The 19,496-nt window shown below is 39.5% G+C and overlaps 1 protein-coding gene across 4 annotated transcripts in view; it reads left to right on the forward strand.

The window, feature by feature from the left end:
* The window catches only part of GADL1 (glutamate decarboxylase-like 1), a 573,172-nt gene extending 553,844 nt beyond the window's left edge, over positions 1–19,328 (forward strand). For all 4 annotated transcript variants that reach the window (XM_012720584.1, XM_012720585.1, XM_012720586.1 and 1 more), the window contains one exon: positions 17,613–19,328. In XM_012720584.1, the coding sequence (XP_012576038.1) occupies positions 17,613–17,786 (174 nt within the window). In that variant the 3' untranslated portion in view covers positions 17,787–19,328. The remainder of the gene's footprint in view (positions 1–17,612) is intronic.
* Positions 19,329–19,496: the final 168 nt, after the last annotated feature.

Below are 19,496 nucleotides of genomic sequence, written 5' to 3' on the forward strand. Positions count from 1 at the left end.
TATGCAAATGAGGATACATGCAAATGAGGACACCTGTGCCCTGAAGCTACAAGGGGCTGCTCAGCCTGGCCAGGAGCCTAGGCTTGGCTGCTGTTTCTCCCCTGGATTTGTCCCCAGAGTCAGTACTAAGTGCCTGAAAGCCTCCTGAAGTCTCAAATTTCATCCTTGAGAATTGACAATGAACTACCCAGCTGCGGGATGGCTTCACAATACCCAGCAACATGAGTAATTGCTGTCCTTTCTGACTAGCTTAAGTCATTACTGATAGTGTGATGCCCAAAGTGGCAAACCGACCATGTGGCTTCAGAGTCTCGGCCTGAAATGGACCAGGCAAGCGTCCAACCAAGTTTGGTGAGGTTTCCTAAAAGTGGCATAAGACAAAGGCAATTCTTTAGAATGACTGACAGCTAATTACAGTAACCGTAGGGTCACATGGAGCTGGTGGGGGAGGGAGTTCTGCTTGTTTCCCCCTTGGTGGAAACTTGAGAGAATCAGGTGACCTTCACTTATTGCCAAGAGCCCATCAGTCAGTGTCCTGAAGGCTGTGACATTGAAATGTGCAGTTGAGCGTCTAATATTCTTAGTGCATCCAAGGGAAAGTACTAAGGGAGAAACTTGGCTGTTGTATACCAAGTGGCAGGTGGTACAATTCATGGAATGTGACCTAGGATAGAGTAGGCTCTGGGCATTCTGTTTTTGACTTCTGCCTTCACTGTGGGTGGGAAAGCCCCCCATTATTCATTTCCGTAGCATCAAATGGGCTGGGAGTCTTTCTTTCTGATATCATGCACTTCCTCACATTCCTCACTAGATGGTGATCCAAATCAATCCATGGTCTTGCCATGGAGGAGGTGGGAAAAAATGAAGTCCTCCCTCAGTGACTGACTCAATTACCTTCTGTTGGTGTCAGGCGTGACTGGGCCTTTCCCACAATCAGTGTGGACAGGTCTGCATATTGTGAACTGCTTTTGCAGTCATTTGTGCACATTTGTGGGAGGCGATCCCACAGTTATTTTCCTTGCTATTGTTAAGGTTTGTTGGACCCCTTCATTCATGGCTCCAGTGATCTTAGTGGTGCTGTGAATCAGGGAAAATTCATCTTATCCCTCTAGTGAAGACAATCTCATGGTACCCAGGTTTGGTGAGTGAGGTGGACACCAAGAAGATGATGGACCATATTTATGGAACATGAGAAACAATGGGAATGCAAAACCCTGTGACTACATATGTCAGGTTTTGGCCCACTCGGCCTTACACTTGTGCAGAATCTTCCTTTCAAAAGTAGTGTGAGAATGCTTTCTTAAAAATCCTGAAGTTGATCCTATTTTGTGCAAACTGTCCAAGCGTGTGAATAGATACTTTCCCTTTTTCCACAGAAACTGCAGTCTCTTTCTAAGGGGACTGTCTGATGACATGCAAAGAGGCAGGGAGACAAATACCAGAACCTGGACGTTAGAGACATCCCTGTATAACTGCTCTATATAAAGGATGGGGATAAAGAATGGAAAATTTCTGGCCTAAATTGATTCTCAGTGAGGAGTTTTTCATTATCCTTCTGCTCCTTAATGCTCAAACCAGTGCTAGTTCATTTTTACTCCTTTCATGCTGGCCTTCAGGAACACCAAAACACAGCTCTGAATTTATAGAAAAGGATTTTCTACAGCGATGAGTTTCCATTTTTCTCAGTGACTTTAATGACAATTTTTAGTGACAATGATTTTTTTTCCTTCAAATGATACTTCATATTTGTTCGTGTTCTTGAGGATGAGCAGTTTGACCACTCAGCACTATTCACTGAAGGGAGGAAGGTGCTTCTTACAAGAAATGTTAGCCCACCTGTGTCCTTATTATCTAATGATTATGCCCCAGTACTCCTTGTGTCTGTGTGGAGCTGGAAAATACAAGTATATTTTCATCTACCATATTCCTCAACTTCTTCTAATAAGGTTTCCATAGAGACATCATAATCATAAGAAGATTCTGATAAATTTACTTCTGCATCCAAGTTCTTAGTGGAAGTTCAGGAAGTACGCAAAGAGTTGTCACTAAGATTTACTTTAAGCCAGCATCTCAAAACTATGCCAAGGAAATGTGTCCACCTCTGCCCACACTCTGAATTATGTCAACCTCAGGATGAAAACAGTCAAGTAATTTTCTATTCTCTGCTCCTTCCTCACATGTTTATTCAATGCACAGCCATACTATTACCTCAGAGCAATTTCACTAAGTTTTAAGTCTTTCCCTACTCCATGAATAAGGTAGTTTAGCAGTTACCAAATTGCTCAGACTATTTCTCCCATTCTTTTTACACCAGTTCAGGAGAAACTTGTTCATATCCATCTTGGTGTCTTGCAAAGAACTGTGATAGATTCGAAGTATGTCAGATTACCCATCTTGTGGACAGAAAAGACAATTCTATGACTGTTAATGATATTATTTGGCACTAAAGGAAATGGAAAGAAGGGGGAAAAGGGAAGAGCCAGTTTACTATTTTGGCACAGGACAAACTCCAAAAGGACTAGAAGATAAAAATGTTAAATTGGGCAAAAAATGTACTAGGAAAATAAGTGAACTTTGGTCTAGTGGCACTTAAATTTATAAAACTAGGGCCTCCCTGGTGGTGCATCAGGTTAATTCACAGCATTTGAAGCTATCAGCAGCCATCGCAGCAGGAGGCCAGGAAGGTGACTCACATGGCACAGCAGATAATCTTCCTATTCTGCTCCCCACTCTGTCTCTGAATCCTTTCAGCTCCCACATCTTCCGCCTGTACTCCAGTTCTTGTATGCATGAACATATCTTTAAATTTATAAAACTATTACTTGGCCTTCCATTAACAATACTGTAGAAATTTCAGGAGCTCAGCTTCATACTTCGCTATGAAATATGAACCCCCAAACAAAAGGGTGAGGGAGGTCATTCTGCCACATACATTAGTGTCTTAAGTTGCTGAGATTCAGCAACTGCCCCCAGTCTCGGCAGCCAGTGTGACTGTCCCTCCTGTGGAAGCACTGATAGCTGTGTGTCCTGAAGTGCTGGCCCTCCCCTGTCTAATCTGTAAGCCAGGCTACTGTGCTTGGCTTGGCTACAGCTTCATCCTTGTCCTTCCAGTTCTGCCAGCACCATGACTCTGGTCACCCCCTTTCAAAAAATGTAGCTTGTGGGTTTGTCAGCTGCCCTACAGGGCTAGCTGATAGAAGTTGCAAGAGATACTTCATTGATTCCTGGTTGTGCTCTGTATTTTTTCTAACATTTTATTTCACTGTATCTTCTGGGTGTGGATTTCACAGGGAGGGCAAAATGCTTCAGTTATAGCTACAATTGGCAGTCTGGCCTGTCTACCTAATATGATAGATACTAACTACAGTTTCCGGACACATTTCACTTAATTATTCATGATAGAAAGTTGAATAAAACAGAATAATATACTGAGATTCATTGCTTTTTGAAAGAAAACTTGACTTAGCTATCTTAACTAAATCACAAACTGACTTCTGTTCGAGGAGAGAGCATTAAGCTTTCCTTTTCTACCTTTTGTCCATACAGGATAGAACTTTTAGGAAAACCTTGGAGAATTTCATGAGTTTGGTGTGGAATAGTTATTTTCTATCATTCAAAATATACCACTGAATTGAAAATAAAGTTTTCATGTCAGGTCAATATAACTAGGAATCTAATTAATGAACATGTAAATCATGACACACATTAATATTTATTCATAGTTATCATAAGTTTGTTTTATCAAACCAATTGCTCAGCAAATGTTGGCTTAAAAGATTCTCTGCTCTGCCTCATTACTGTCTGACCTCATTCATTAACTTGGCATACATTAAATAGGCCTTCATTGAGAAACCACACTGAGTCTTGTGTATCGGCGCACGAAAGATGAAAAGACTGAGATTCATTGCAAGCTTACTCTCTGCTGGTACTATGTATCTCATCTCCGTTCATTCCTAAAAGTCCATGGACTAGTTTTTATGAACTTTTACATCTAGAACTGAGGAATTGAGGAATTGTGTCCTTCAGTGGCTATTCGGTAACTTTTAATGTCAAAACAATATAAATACGATTGTAAAACATTAGACTCATTTTAACAATTTCTTAAGTATTTTTAGGCAACAGCAGGGTTCAGCCTGCAGGTCATATCCACTCTACTGATGTTTTTGTAAATAAACATTTACTAAAAGGCAAGCAAGTCTCCCTATTACCTTTGTGTGTTTTCACTTACAACCTAAGCCATGGCCAACACAAACTATATGGCCTTTTCAGCTGAAATGCTTACTCAAGCCCTTCACAAAATCGTTTGCTATCCTATGCTGGATTAACATTTCTATATGATTAAACATTTTTTAAGAGCAGAGATGCATTGAGTAAAAGTTTAGAATCAAGTATTGCTTTTTTTTTTTTTTTGCCAATGAAGAGCTAAGTGTGTGGAATCCTTGCGTTTGGGTTTTAATCTCCAGTGTTTAACACAAAAACAATTCAAGCCAAACAAATAGGAGTTGCTTAAGTGCCTCTAAAGTGATACACCTGGATTTAATGTAATACACCTTAGTCTGATTTTTATTGTTTCATTTAGTTCTCCTGTGGCCAAAAGAGAGTCCTCCTACCCCTTCCCCTCCACCCCCACATCTAAGTGATTTCCAGAGTGATCACATTTATGTCTATTGAGGGTCACTGGCAACTCTGCTTCATGACCTTCATCCCATGACCCAGGCTGGGGAAGTTCCCACCCCAGCCATCTGAGATGCCCCATTCTCCGCAAAGGGGCAATACCAAGAGGTGAGCAGAGACATGCAGCTCTCATGTTTCACTTCAGACTTGTTCCGTGATGATGGAATGGATGCATGTGTGCCTGTTCTAGGGAAGGACTGTTGGTACAAAGCTAAGGATGCCAGAAAAGCGAGGGAGCATACTTTCACAGCAAGAAGGACACTTGAATATTGAGAACAACTATAATCAATCCCCCATCTGCCTGCCAGAAAACAGCCAGCCTTCTTGGGAATCAGTGTATTCTGAGTTTCTGTTTTCTGTAAGCAGCCTGTTGTCCTCTTTTGGTGGGTTATTGTTCTGTGTTTTTGTTCTAGAAGTCCAGTCTTGCCTCATCTTCCACACATGTGTTTCTGTTTCTCTTATGAGTGCTTGTGACTTGACAAAGAAACAGTGGTGAGGTAAAAGCAGGTTCAGTCAACAGCTTTTGATTTACTTCCATCAGCGGGCAGACACTACTCTGGGGCACATCAGTGATTCAGCTCTGTGCCTCCTATTTGTCGAGGTTATAAAATAGAAAGTAAAATCACTGAAAAAAAAACTGCCTTGTGATATGTTTCAATTTCCTTTTTAAAGAAAGCTGACCCCTCAGTGAGGCTGAAGATGAAAGTCGCCTGTTACATGCAGATATTTCTGGCTCTTCTGCCTGGAGGGCCAGTGAAGCAGAACAAGATAAAAAAAGATACTTCCCCAAACTGGGTCAGAACTGTGTTAAAAGATGAGAGTATTATTTCAGGAAGCCACAACAATAATCCACTCACACAGGTTGAAAAACTTAATTTATGTAGCATTTTTGGACTCCAAAAAACTGTCTGAGGGAGATGGATTAGTCAGGTGGTGGAGCGAACCGTATCGCTGCCCATTCCATTTTTAGTGCCCCATTCAGCAAAACTCCATTATTTCAAAAAGTGAAGCTAAAGCAGATTTTTAAAAGCCACTTAATCATTTTTTACCTTTCTGAACAAGTAAATCAAGATAGTCCATAATGACTCTTCCCACTTAAAATGAAGCAAATAAGAAACAAAATCTTAGAAATGTGCTAAACTTCCTCTTAGCTAATGACCTTCAAATGAACCCAAGTGTTGGAGGTTAGCTTATGGGGTAGTCTCTTGTTAATAAGATGGCTTGGGTTACCATGTTAAACACAAAAGTCCTGATTGTTAAACTTGGTACTAAATCAGGAGCATCTGCTCTCTCTGCTCAACATTCCTGTTCTGGGGAGTGGTAGCCAATGCCATGACGACAAAAAGACATGAACTTTAAAATATTTAAAAGGCCCAAATGCACTTATTTGACATTGTGATTATGTATCTAGAAAACTCAAGGGCACCAAATGAGCTTTTAGAAATATATGCTGTAGCTGATGCACAAAGTAGAATATGAGCTTCTACTTTCATGAAGAGTAATAAACTTGAAGCTCAAAAATTAAAATTTCTATCGGCAGCATTGTTTTACTCCAAATAATTGCATCATCTGACTCATATAAAATAACTAAGTTAACATAAAAGAACAGGACTTTTATAGAAGGTCTCTTAAAGAAGAAAACTGGAACAATTTACAGTAAAAATACCCACTCGTGTTTCAGCCACTATTTCCGTTTTGCAAATTATTCCAAATGTAGCAGTTTTAAATTGCCTTTTTATAATGCAAGAGTTCTTGCATTATAAAATGCTCCTGCAAGAATTCAGGCAAAATATAGCAGGGATAGAAAATTTGGTGGGATAAGTGATGAAAATTCACTTTGTAGTTATCCTAGTTAGATGCAACTACATGCAATGATCATTATTTTTACTCAACATAAGCATAAACTGGCAATGTAAGACTTACCCTTAACTCTTAAGCAAAAGAAATTTGAATTTAGCAAAATGACCTTTTTTCTGACTCCTCCCACTTTTGCTGACTTGGACAGTGATGTCAACTCGGAGACCCTGGTCTTCCATTCCACGTGGCCTATAGGAATAACATTCCTTAAGCATCTCAACCATTATTTTTCAGATACTCCAAAAAATGAGCAATTGTGAATAAGAAGCATATCAGTCTAAATCACCTGTTCAAAAGGTGCAAACCTAAAACATTGTTACATACATTGAAAGAATTATTGTTAAAAACTATTGCTCAATAATAACAGCATTAACTTCTAAACTTTTGAGCATTTATATAGACTTTAATGAGAATCACATAACTCCTTAACATTTTCTCTATTTTTGAGTAATACAGGAACAATTATTTTGAAATCTCTTAATGGTATTCAGTTTAAAAAAAAAAATAAAGGAAAAGGGAAGTACTTAAGTTTCTGTGTCACCTCTAAGCTTGAAACACCAGGTGTTTTGGGATGCACTGGAAGGAATCACGATTGCAAAGAAAAGATGTGAAACTACTTATAAAGAGGGCTGCAGAAAAAACCCCTTTACAGGGGGACTTTTATAGAGGTAAGGGACTACCTGTGTGTGCAAGTAAACTTGGATGGAAGTGGACATCTGGATCCAGCCAGCTCAAAACCGTTGAAAGAGAAAAATTTGAACTTGTTTACTCTTGAAGCTAACAACACCAGTGCAAAAGAACTGTAAACAAAATAAGGATGCAAGGGGGGAGGGGCAGGTAGATTGGTGGCCCGAGGGTTCAGGCTGGTGGGCTGCACGGAGGCCAAATTCGATGCCGGAGGCAGTGCAGAGCACGCTGCTGCTCAGGAAAGCAGTCTAACACCGCGGGACCCCCTTTCTCTTTTACAGTCTGCCTGTTAGACCCCACAGCATCTTCTAGAGGAACCAATAATTTTGCTCCTCAGGAGACTAAGTCTCTGAAGCCTGATACGTCTGTTTTGCACCCTGACATTGTTGCTGTGTCAGCACTGGGACTGCCTTCCACCTGAGTGCCTCCGTGCTCAGAGGCTCACTCAGAGGCTCTGCATTTATGCTTCAGCTACGTGGGCTGGTAGAAGGTTCTTGGCCTGGAATAAATGAAAAGGCCAACTCTACTGCTTGTTTCCCATTGCCAAAAAAGGATAGGCAAATTCAACCTGAGAAAATCCCTGGTATTTTCATTTTCTTTGGGGTGCATTTCAGACACGCTTTATGTCACTGAGGATGTGGGCAAGATGTGGCTGTAGCATGTTGTAGAGAAAACCCAGTGAAGCTGAGCCACTTGGAGTAGAAGCACCAGGACCAGCTTGGCGGCCTCCAAGCAGTGTTCTGGCTGACATTGCCACCAGATACAGCATTTCGAGTATCATACCACACCCCCAGAGAGAGGCGGGACCCTGAACCTGTGCTTGTCTCCTCTCAGATGGAATGATGTGCTCTGATTATGGTGCCAATCTTTGAGTACTTATTTATCAAAGCATGCAATGCAGGCAACTTCTATTTGTCACCTCAGTAAAGCTTGGGGAAAATTAAGAAGGGATCTAAGGGAAAAACTGTGCCTCTGAGAATCCTGTTTTGCGGATGCATCAATTTTAGCATTTGCACTTGACCAGAGCCAAGGGATGAAAGGGGAATAGAAAAGATCCAGGGGAGGCTGGACAAGTGTGGAGGTGACCCCCCAAAAATGCAAGGCTCTTGGCTGGTGTTTCTCTGCTCTGTGGGGCATCAATGGTATTCTGGGGTTCATAGTTCTCCCTGGACCAGGTTTACTTTTATGAAGCTTTGTGAAAGGGGTTGGCAGCCTTGACCTTCCAGTCTTAGATCCAGCTAGCACCCTGCTGTCAAAGCAGCCACACAAATGCTGAGAGGGGCCCTCCCTGATGGCACAGCTGGTTACAGCACAGCACTAAGAAGCTAAAGCCACATCACCATGATCCCCACCCTGGAGGTGACCCACATGGTGCAGCAGACTTCTCTTGACCTGCCCGCTGCTCCCCTCAGTAGTGTACTTCATCTGCCTGGCCTACTCCCTACTCTGTCTCTGGTGAATCCTCTCACCATTCCCACACCTCTGGCCACACCTCTGGCCTCTGTGTGCATAAATAAATAAATCTTAAAAAAAATGCTGAGGGACATGTTTGCTAAGATGCCTAAGATGTGGTGCCACTCCAGGCTGAGAATGACCAAATAACTTGCCATGTTAAGGAAGAAGATGGGAATTCCCCCCATTATGCTAAAATTGGGGGCTAGCCCACAACTGCTACTGAGGGATATTAGCTCATGTGACTGCTGTGACACAATTGACTATTACGTTTTTTTTGTTTGTTTGTTTTGTTTGTTACGAGTATATAAAATGCCTATTGGGCCCATTCTTCAGCTAAAGCCTTTGGCTCAGTTTGATTTACTTTTATGACTGTTCATTTTAGCTGTCTGGAATAGATGATTGACATGAGGGTTATTGAAATTGCTCTTATCTTCACTTCTTGTAAACACCAAATGGGATGCTATACTCTCCGGCCTTTGTAGGATTCTAAATTTTCTGTGGCTTTGCTCACCTGTATTGGAACGGCCATAAACTGGGCAGTTCTTTTAAGTATTTTGTGCATGTTGGATTTTAGACATACATTAGAAGATAAAGATAAAAATCCATGTTTGAAGAAAGGCACGTCCAAAGTGTGGTCTATTTCTCCGTGTTCTGCCAAGCTGAAGTGATCTCTTAGATGTATATGATTTCATGGGCAACGGACCATCAATTTTACATAATTTAAGCTTGGGGGTTTTATACCCAGGTAGTGTGTGTGTAAAGCACGGGGATTAAGGGGGGCTGCAAGGAGCTGTCAGGGGGGATGAGGGAGGTCTGTGCAAAGGAGTAAGAACTGGACAGGTAAGTGGAAAAAAATGAAAAAATGTACTGAAAGAGGCCAACTGATTCTTCAAACTATCAAAGTGAAAAATGTTATTGTTTCCTGGACCATGGATAAGTTTTTTGAATACCTTGTCAGATTTTACGATTAACAAAAGTTAGCTGGCAATGGTTCATTTGATTATAAAATTGACATAGCAATTCAAGAATTTCCAATCTCATGTCCCCTCCTCTTTCAAAATTGTTTTTCTAATCCAGAACCTCTCTTCACCTCCATTGCCCCCCACTGTCGCCTCATTCAGTGTCTTAGCTAAAGGATTGTCATCTTTGTTCCCACCACCCCAGGATAGTAAGCTTTTGAGGTAAATAAAGAACTTGTAAAGATCTTTCAATCCCAGGTCAATCCATCAGTATTCAAATTCAGTTTCTCTGTACTGGGGCCTAGATTCCAGGGACTTATGTGCACAGGCCCATGTAGGGAGCATTTAATACTTCCTTTGACATTCCTCTGGTTAAAAAATGTAAGCAGCAGAACACCACCAGGATATTGTATGATTTTTGGACACAAGCTCATGAATATAAGGACAAATAGCCTTTTCAGTATATGACCTTTTAACATGCCAAGGAAGTAAATTTAACTTATGAAATATTTTTGTATCCTGAAATTTCTAGAATACAATAGAAGCTTGTCCCTGCCCACAATGCATTTCAGTGAAAAGCTCTTTCACCAGCCCCCTACTAAATTGTCAAAATAATCAATTGTCTTGCTTTTTAAACTGTTTGCTTTGGCAATGTTGGGGGGGGGGTTAGTAACTTGGAACTTTAATAACAAGATTAATATAGAACTGGCACACATGTGGTGCAAGATTTAATTTCTAACACTCCTAACTCTCAACATCAAAATTATTTAAATACAGTTAGGATGCTTGAGGGGAAAGAATAAATTACAAGTCAGGTTTTCACACCACTTTCAAATGCTTATGTCTCAAGAGATAATAATGAAATAGTGTAATAAAAGACCAGGTGTGAATGTAAAATGATTAAAAACAAACTCATTTGAAGAAACTAATACTAGTTGGCATTATTGGGTGCTTAGCAAATGGTGCATCGCTGTGCTTGTTGCATTCATATGCATTGTTTCATTTACTCTGCATTATAAGGATCACTTCTTAATTAGAAGAATATGAGTTTCCTAAGTGTTAAGTATTTGCCCAAAGTCACATAGAATTTCAAGAACTCTATCCTAGGGAGGCCTGCAGTGATCTGTTGCGCTTGTAGTATAAAGCTTGTTACTATCACTTATCTGAATCACTTATCAGAGTGAAAAGGTGGTGCTCTTGAACATTAAGCCTGTCCTGAGAACACTGGATATTTGGTCTCTCCTGTGTGAATGGAGCTAAGTTATTTTTACCACCAGGCAAAGTAAGTTTGGAGAGCACAGGAATTGAGTAGGGACACATAAAAATATTTGTTGGCTTAAAATTGGCACCAAACAAAAGACACTTCACAAGATCAAACATACTAAAAAGTATATTAATTTAGTCAGCTACAACTCAGTTGAAATCTCAAGGTTTGTGAAGTCTTCTGTTGATACTCAGCAATGATATTTAGGATGGTAGACGCAATTGAAATGTTTGCTTTCATGTGCTATAGAGGCCCTGGTCAAATAGGACTCTAACTCACCAGCCCACATGAAGTCTTCAAGAGTTACTATGTCTAAACTGCCTTAGTTCTTTGCAACTAAAAGTGGTCAAAATGACTTTTAAGTGATTTGCTCAAGGACTTACAATTAATGGTAGAACTGAAAGCAAATACCCTAATTCAGAGCTCCTGTTCTTTCTGGAGTTTGTGCTTTAGACTCTTCTTGAATAAGAATTGCTATCATTTTATATAAAGTCCATCATACTGTGAACATACAATGTGTTCACAGCATTATATGTTTTACCTACAAAATAGTATTCCATATTTTATTAATCTTATAAAGAGGTGATATACTATTATCTCCTGACTTGATAAGGGGCAGGGTGTTATATGCATTACTCTTTGAAGTATAGATTTAACATATGATAATGTAGTTCTCTATTTTGACCAGGGAGTTGGTGAATGATGTTCAAAGCCAAGTCTAGCTTATCACCTATTTATTTACAGCCTAGGAGTGATGAATGGACTTAACATTTTAAGTCACTGGAAAATAATCTAACACAGTATAATATTTCCTGACATTTAAAAATCATGTGATATTATATTTCACTGCCCTTAAATAAAGTTTTATTATAGCACAGGCTCATCTGTTTATATATTATCTAGGGCTTTTTTTTTTTTTTTCCATGCTGCAGGGGTAGGATGGAGCATTTTCACCAGACTGTATGACTTACAGGGGCTAACATTTATTATCTGATACTTTACAGCAAAAATTTTGTCTTTCACCTTCCCCATATCTAAAACAACTAACATTCAAACACAGCAGCTAAATTAACTGCTACTACATTGCTTTCTCAGTGTTTATTTCCATTGCTAGGTATTACAATGAGTAGCTTTGGTACTCATTGTTCGGTCTGTTCTGGGGAATACAGAGGTAGCCAAAGTGTATGAAGTTTAGTGTGGATATAATTGAGTGACTTTGTATAGACTTTGTATATATTAGTTGTCTGCATTTGATATAACCATCTATCAGGCAAGATACATTATTAAAAAAAGTTACTTAGAAATAAAACCCTTACAGCTTATTACTCATTTTGTTAGTCTACCTGCTCAGCCATACTCTAGCCACAAGATTTGTAAATTATAATAAATGTAGCCCAAGGAATCTTTGCTAGCTTGGAGAAAATAAAATGTAGATTAATTGAACTGAAATTGGATGACAGCTTTAAAATCTGGAGTTGGAGGAACATCACTTAATTTACAGTTTAGGAGAGCATTTAGTGTAACAATTTCTCTTCATAATAGAATTTCTAAATGACCTGGCTTTCATGAGCCATGGTAGAAACATTTGGGATTGTGCTGTCTTATACTTTCCTGTTGAAAATCCCACTTTCCCCCCACCCACCCACCAATTGATGGGGAACATCACATAATGATCCTGAAGTGTACAACAGGGTGAACCATTTGCTATTGTAAATCTCTGGACTTCACTCTGAAGAATAGATTTGGAAGCATCAAAGTCAGTTCTATACTTCACAGAAATACCATTGTAACTATAGCAGTAACTACAATATTTCCAGCTGGGGAATGTTTAGGTGAACTATGATATACTGTCATGAGGGAATACAAGGTTATTCAAATGGTGTGGGGACTGTGCTCAACAAGCAGAAATAAGTATGCAAAATAACATCAGGATCCATGATGAAAATAATATATACCTATGTGGAGCCCAGAGAGTTAAAATAGCATCACTTTCAAAGTATAGTCTCCAGCCCCACGAAGACAGAGGAATTGGGAGTTTTCAGTCTGCAAATATTGGAAATACTTAAATATTGAAATCAAGACTTATGACTTAGAAACTTCGATAGCAACTCTACAGTTTACAGTTTAAAATACTTGACAAAGATGGGTTTGTATTGTTTAATTTCATTTTTTAATTGGTATTCACTTTCATGTAATTTAACAATTCACTTTTATTGTATTTCATAATTGTCTGAACTGAAAAAATAAGCTTCCTCACAAATAGCTTGAGAAACACTTTATATTGAAGTGCTAAGTATATTCCACTAAGTATGTTAACACTTTTTTAAGTGTTTATAGACATACAGCTTTATGGCAATAAAAGGCTATATGATATCTGGTCAGTGACTTGCTTTCAAATTATTATCTTTGGCCAGAATGAGAACTGTTTTATTTTGGGGGGGGGGTTGTTTAAGCAACTTTAAATATCAAATACCCTTTGAGGCTGTAGGGGTGTAACAACAATTTTGTTTAAATGACATTATCATTGCTGGCACATAATTTAAAGGGGCGGGAAAACAGTTCTACAGGAACATGCCCATTAAGTCCTATGCAGCCAAATAGAAATGTCAGGATCTTCCTTCACTTAAGATGCAGGGACCAGTGCACTGATGCATGAGAAAAGAATTTGATTTACAATTTGAAGGAAAACCAGCAGTAAAATAATTGAGAGCTGGAAAGCAATCTCACTCCTGCCAAATAGCTTTCCTCCATGTGTACTCCATTTAGGGTGAGATTCAGATACTTACATTTAGTTTGTGCATATTTTCTCCCTCCTGTGACTATTTCATCCTGTCAGATTAGGACTGTTTCTCTGCTGTGACCAACAAAGGAAAATATCCAAGCTACCCAGCATTGGATTATCCTAGGAGCTTTATAAAGAGAAAATAGTTGATTTTTTTTTTTAAGTGCAAAGGTGATAAGCTGGCTGTTAATAGGAATAGTCCTGGACCCTAAATTTGCAAAATCCTGGGTTTCTTTCAAATATCCTTTAATTAGGATCCAAGAGAGTCACAGGTGAAAAGTAGCTTGAAAATTATAAAGTGTATTTGGCAAAATCTTTTAACTACCAACACTGCTGTGGCAGCTACTGCTGCTTCAGTAGTGAGTGACAGATTTAATGAATATGAGCCTTGGTTGATTTATGGCTTGCCTTTCCCATAAAACATTCGTGGGCTAGGAGATCTTCCTCTCTTCTAGAAATTAAGCTTATATTCATGGATGCATAAGTACACTGTTATATGGCCCAACATCCACTTACATGTATGTCATATTTATTTATGGTTTTTGACAGTCCGACAAAATTTGGCTTAAAAGTTGGCTTCCTGTGCCATGCATTTTGCCCATGGAAGCACATTTCTAGGCTTTATGCACAGCAAGAAGTTAAAGATCGAAAATATCCAAGGAACCCTATTTATCTATCTTGTTCACGTTAGATTTGCTTTTGGTTTGCTTACAGGGAATGCAAACCTGATACTCATTGGATAATGTCTCATGGGAGCCTCTGACACATTGAGTTGTAATCAAAATTCTCATACAGTCCAAATATAAGGTCCAGCATGTCCCAGGAGCAAGGGGTAAAAGTATTGAAAAGTAAACAGGAATAGACAATGCAAATTTAGGCTTAAGCTGAGAACATGCCTGTTTTAATTTCTTTTAAAGATTTTTATTTATTAATGCATACAGAAATGGGGTATAGACAAGAAATGCAGGGGCTGTGAGAGGCTTCACCAGAGACAATGGGGAGCAGAACAGGCAGATCGACAAAGTACACTGCTGAGGGAACAGTGGACAAGACAGGAGAGGTCCGCTGTGCCATGTGGGTCACCTCCGGGGCAGGGATCGAACTCACACTGAAGTGGCCATGGCTTGGCTTAGCTTTGCAGTGTGGTGCCACGAGGGAAGGCCCGCCTGTTTTAAATTTAAAAATTGGTAGTAAGTCAGAACTGTTGTACTCTGGGTACCTAGAGGAAGATCGAGATGAATATGAAGGGGCTGCTTATTTTAAAAAAAAAAAAAATTACAGAACCACAAGCTGTGAGCTCTCAAATTGACAGTCTGTGACTCTCCTGGCCATTCATTGTCCCTTGAGAGCAAGATCTTCTAGAGCTGATCAGTGCTCACACTACTGTTTTTCTCTCAATCCTTCAGCTTTTATTCAAGAGGCGACATGTTCTTTGAATGAAAAATAAATGTGCCTTTGTCATGAACCTGAATCAGACCGTAATTCGATGTTGTCCTGTATCCAACTAGGGGGATTTTCAGAGCAGCTAATGAAAGATGGTGGTACAGAAGTTGAAGTGCAGGTGCTATGCACATGCATATTTACATGCACATGCAGACACACATCCTCACAAAACCCCTGTCCACACACACGCCAGAGAACCGGCTCCTGCAGTGATGAGGGTGGGTCAGGAAAAACAAAGCATCCTGGAGAAAAACATGAGGTACAACAGAATTTAAGCATCTCACCTAAAACTCATCTATGTGCATTTCTTTCCCCATCTTTTGATGAAAAGCTTTATTTTCCCATCAAGTGAGGATTTCCAAATGCTTTCCAAAAGCAAATGAGGCTTTTCTTGAGTAGCAGTGTGATGATTTGAGGAAACTCCAGCGCTCTTGCATAATGGTGCTCTTCAGGAATCAATCTGGCACAGCCACACCAATTTCCTAAGTGGACTGAGCGCTGGGGCACCCAGGTAGCCATCTGTGCAGAATCAAGCAGGACTCTCAAGACTTAGGTTACAGGTTGGACAGTTATCTTACCCTCTTACCCACTTAACTAGACAGTGTTTAGCAGTCCCCCTATATCTCGTCTCTCCAAAGACTTCAACTGTCTTTTTCACATGCTACTATCTTTTTTCTCTCACCATTTATATATTTACCTATTAATGCACCAGGTTTTGTGATTCTTGTATAACAAAATGGTATTTACATTAAGCAGCTTGGGGAGAAAACTCAACTGATGCTCTGAGCATACAAATTCAAGGGTTTCAAACAGACATGCATAGGCATAATACAGAACTACCTACTACTTTTCAGTCTACTTTGCAAACAGACTGGCCGTGATTTTTATTTAACCCTGCTTTTCCAATCTCTAAAAGGCTCATACTAAAATACGTGACATATTTTCAGAACATTATAGAATCTGATGTACATTTTTTCACTAACTTGACCTCTGACTTCATCTTTAACATTTTTCATTGAAGCTTATGATATCGTCTTTTCTACGACTAGAGAACCTAGACGTTTACTTGGATGACAGTGGATGCTGTTAATAGGTGTTAGTTTTGCTGCGGTAGGCACAGCAGAGTCCATGTCTTATAAGAAATTAGTTCCTAAAATTAACACATGAGGAAAATATTTTGTTAAAATTATCCTTGAACATCCCTTGAAGATGTTGTAGTTGAATGCAAGACATGTCTTCAGAGATTTAGAACACCCAATTTTTTCATAAGCTTTGGAACATATTTTGTCACCTGTCAGATGAAGTCTTTTGGCTTGTCTTCAGGGGCGCAACTCACAAGAGATATATTTACAAATGAAGTGATGGGATGGTCAGGGTCTGAGTGAATCCTGGGAACCGAGGTGGATACCCCTCAGTGAGGAATTATAAAGCACATCTTGGCTGCTCTTAACTGAGGCATACCTTCATCCCTTTTGGATTAGCTTAAGTCTCATCTTCCTGAAAGATGAGGGCAAACACTCATTACATCCCCTGTCCATGTATTCACACAGGACACGCAGCAATTTTTACTTAAAGCAAAATAGAAATGGAAAAATCTCCACTTGCATTTCCAACCAATTAGTGTGCTTTTAATTTTTTTAATTCAGTGTTTCAAAAATCTGCTGCACTAGCTAAGTATGTAACCGAGTTCTTGAGTGGCCATAGTACTTACTAGAAAACAGATTTATACAGTCATGTGGTACTTGAATTACACAAGTTTCTTCGAACATTAAACTTTCAGAAACATTTATGAATTTGGAATGTCAGGATTCATTCTTATTTGGCCTAAACCATGGACTTCTTGATCTTATGACTAACTTTAAAACTCTTGGTAAAAGACAGTCTATATTTCACATATGTCCTATGAGTACACTCAAACTTGTTAGTCTTCACAATGGAACTGCAGCTAACATCTATATTTGTGTTTTCCTCAGTACACTATTTAAGACTTGTTTGGGTTTTATGTCCCCACCTATGACCAATTTTCTTTATTCAGAATGCCTTCGCTGGACTGTTATTTAGTTTGGACAAATTTATGTATGCTAACACTGCACACTTGAGATGGTGATGCCGAGGTCACCCTGTTTATTGTGATGGCGGCAGGATTACATAGCTCAGTATCAGAACATGGGCTTGGCATGAAACTGCCTGGTTTTCAATCTGGCATCACTTAAGTAAACATGAAGCCTCTGGCTATTGATTCAATCCCCATACATCTCAATTTCCTCTCTATCTGTGATGACTGAATAAATGAACCTATCTAGAACATATGAATGGGTCCTCATGTGCTGTAAATTTTCAGGTTATCATTATTAATCTTGACTTTGTTGTGTACGTGAAAACGGGATCCACAAGCAGTGAATGCCAACAAATATCACGTGACTGGCTAAAATGCAGGTGTCACTCCTAGACATGCGGGTCTTTCACCTCCTCCCTCCTCTCACCCATGCAGGTGGCTCCAGCCATTAAGGAGAGGATGATGAAGAAAGGCAGCATGATGCTGAGCTACCAGCCCCACCGGGGGAAGGTCAACTTCTTTCGCCAGGTGGTCATCAACCCTCAAGTGAGCCGGGAGGACATGGACTTCCTCCTGGATGAAATAGACCTGCTGGGTAGAGATATGTAGCCATGGTTTTTGGTCCCCCAGAGGCCACCAGGCATCTGGGGATGCATAGAGATCACAGTTCTTCTGGTGGGAATAGGAAACATGCCCCATCCAGGCCCAGCAAAAGCAAAATGCTAAGCGAATAACATTAATGATTCTTTAGCTGCCGAGGTACTATTGTCTATGAAGCAGGAAGAAGAAAATGGATTTGCTCAAGCAATGTCCCTGAGACAGGTCCTCAAAAAGAGTGTAGCGACGACAATGTGGGTTGTAAGCTGTCATTGAACTTTAAAGAATATATCAATTAATAGTTTGAAGCAGTGGCTTTCTGCATGTGGCCACTAGATTAGTAGCAGCAGTATCACTGGGAGCTTGTTAAAAATGCACATTCACAGTTCTGACCCAGGCAGACTGAATCAGGAGATCTTTGGGTGGAGCCCAGTGTTCTATAGTTTTATGAGCCCTTCAGGTGATTCCAAGGAGGCAAGGGGAAATCTGAGAGCAAGACATTTAGTGAAACCTTGTAATGACTGAGTAATCACTCTTGAGATTTGCTAGTAAAGGGATAGCTACTATTTCAGTGAGCCCGGAAACAGTCTTTGAAAGTACTCTGGTATCTGAAGCACACATATTTAGGGGCATCAGACATTTGTCAAAGCTATTTTTTAAAAGGGAAACTATGTAAGATGTTGACCTTATATAGATATATCTTTAATGCAGGCTGAATGGCTGAATGTTTACTCCAAAAACTTAAAATTAACCATGTTCTAATTATTTAAATTAGAAATAAGGGTAAGAGTCCTAATTAGCTAGCAACCATCCTAATTTACTTCCCCAAAACATCCATGTTATTAGCTGGGAGTGGACATTTGATATGTCTCTATGTACATTTTTGTTGTTTTGAGAGTACCTCTTCATATCTTGTCCTTTGCTTATAGGAAGTAACCAGAATGAATGAAGTACAAGATTATAAAGCATTCCCATTGTCAAACTTTGAAATGTCAGTATGGATTAAGTGGTTTATATTGGGCAGAAAATCTGGGAATTGGTGGTCTTTCAGTGCAGGCTCCTCCATTTCCCCTGGGAATGGATGATTGCAATTCTATCTCTGATTCCAGTCTTAGATTTATGGGACACTATCATTTGTCTAAGAAATAAACAGGAGTCAAAGGTCTGGGTGCAGAGTATGAAAAGGCAAAAATTATGAATCTAATTAGAGCTCTGACTTGGAAGGCAAATGATTGAAGAGTGTTTGAAAATTACACTTTGCATACAATGACCTTTTCATACCACATCAACTTATATCATTGAAACTTCAAAAATCTTAAAGCAGATGTGTAATGTTTGTTTTCATTCTGTTTTGCGGTGTGTGTGCTTTCTCAGTATCTCCATTGGTCAAAGGGTATTTTAAATCTGTCACTGAATTACTTCAATCTCTAGTGATAACTGTGTACATATTTGTGTGTGTTACATTTCTTGTTGCCTCTTTGTTTTAATGTTTACATAAATGCCCTGATATTGATGTTTGCAATCATTTGGGTTTCATGAAATAAAAAGCAACAATAGCACACACTGAGTGGCATTGACTTTTCTTGTCATCTCCTCTTTGCTAAATTGTAGCAAGACATTTTTAGGAGCAAATTGGGCTCCACTGGCCTTTTAGCGAAATAACAGAGTAGGTTAGAAGCCATCTGATTTTGTAGTTAACACTTTGAATAAAATGGAAAAGCT

This window comes from Condylura cristata, unplaced genomic scaffold (genome assembly GCF_000260355.1).
Source record: "Condylura cristata isolate star-nosed mole 26May11 unplaced genomic scaffold, ConCri1.0 scaffold00004, whole genome shotgun sequence".
Classification (NCBI taxonomy): Eukaryota; Metazoa; Chordata; class Mammalia; order Eulipotyphla; family Talpidae; genus Condylura; species Condylura cristata.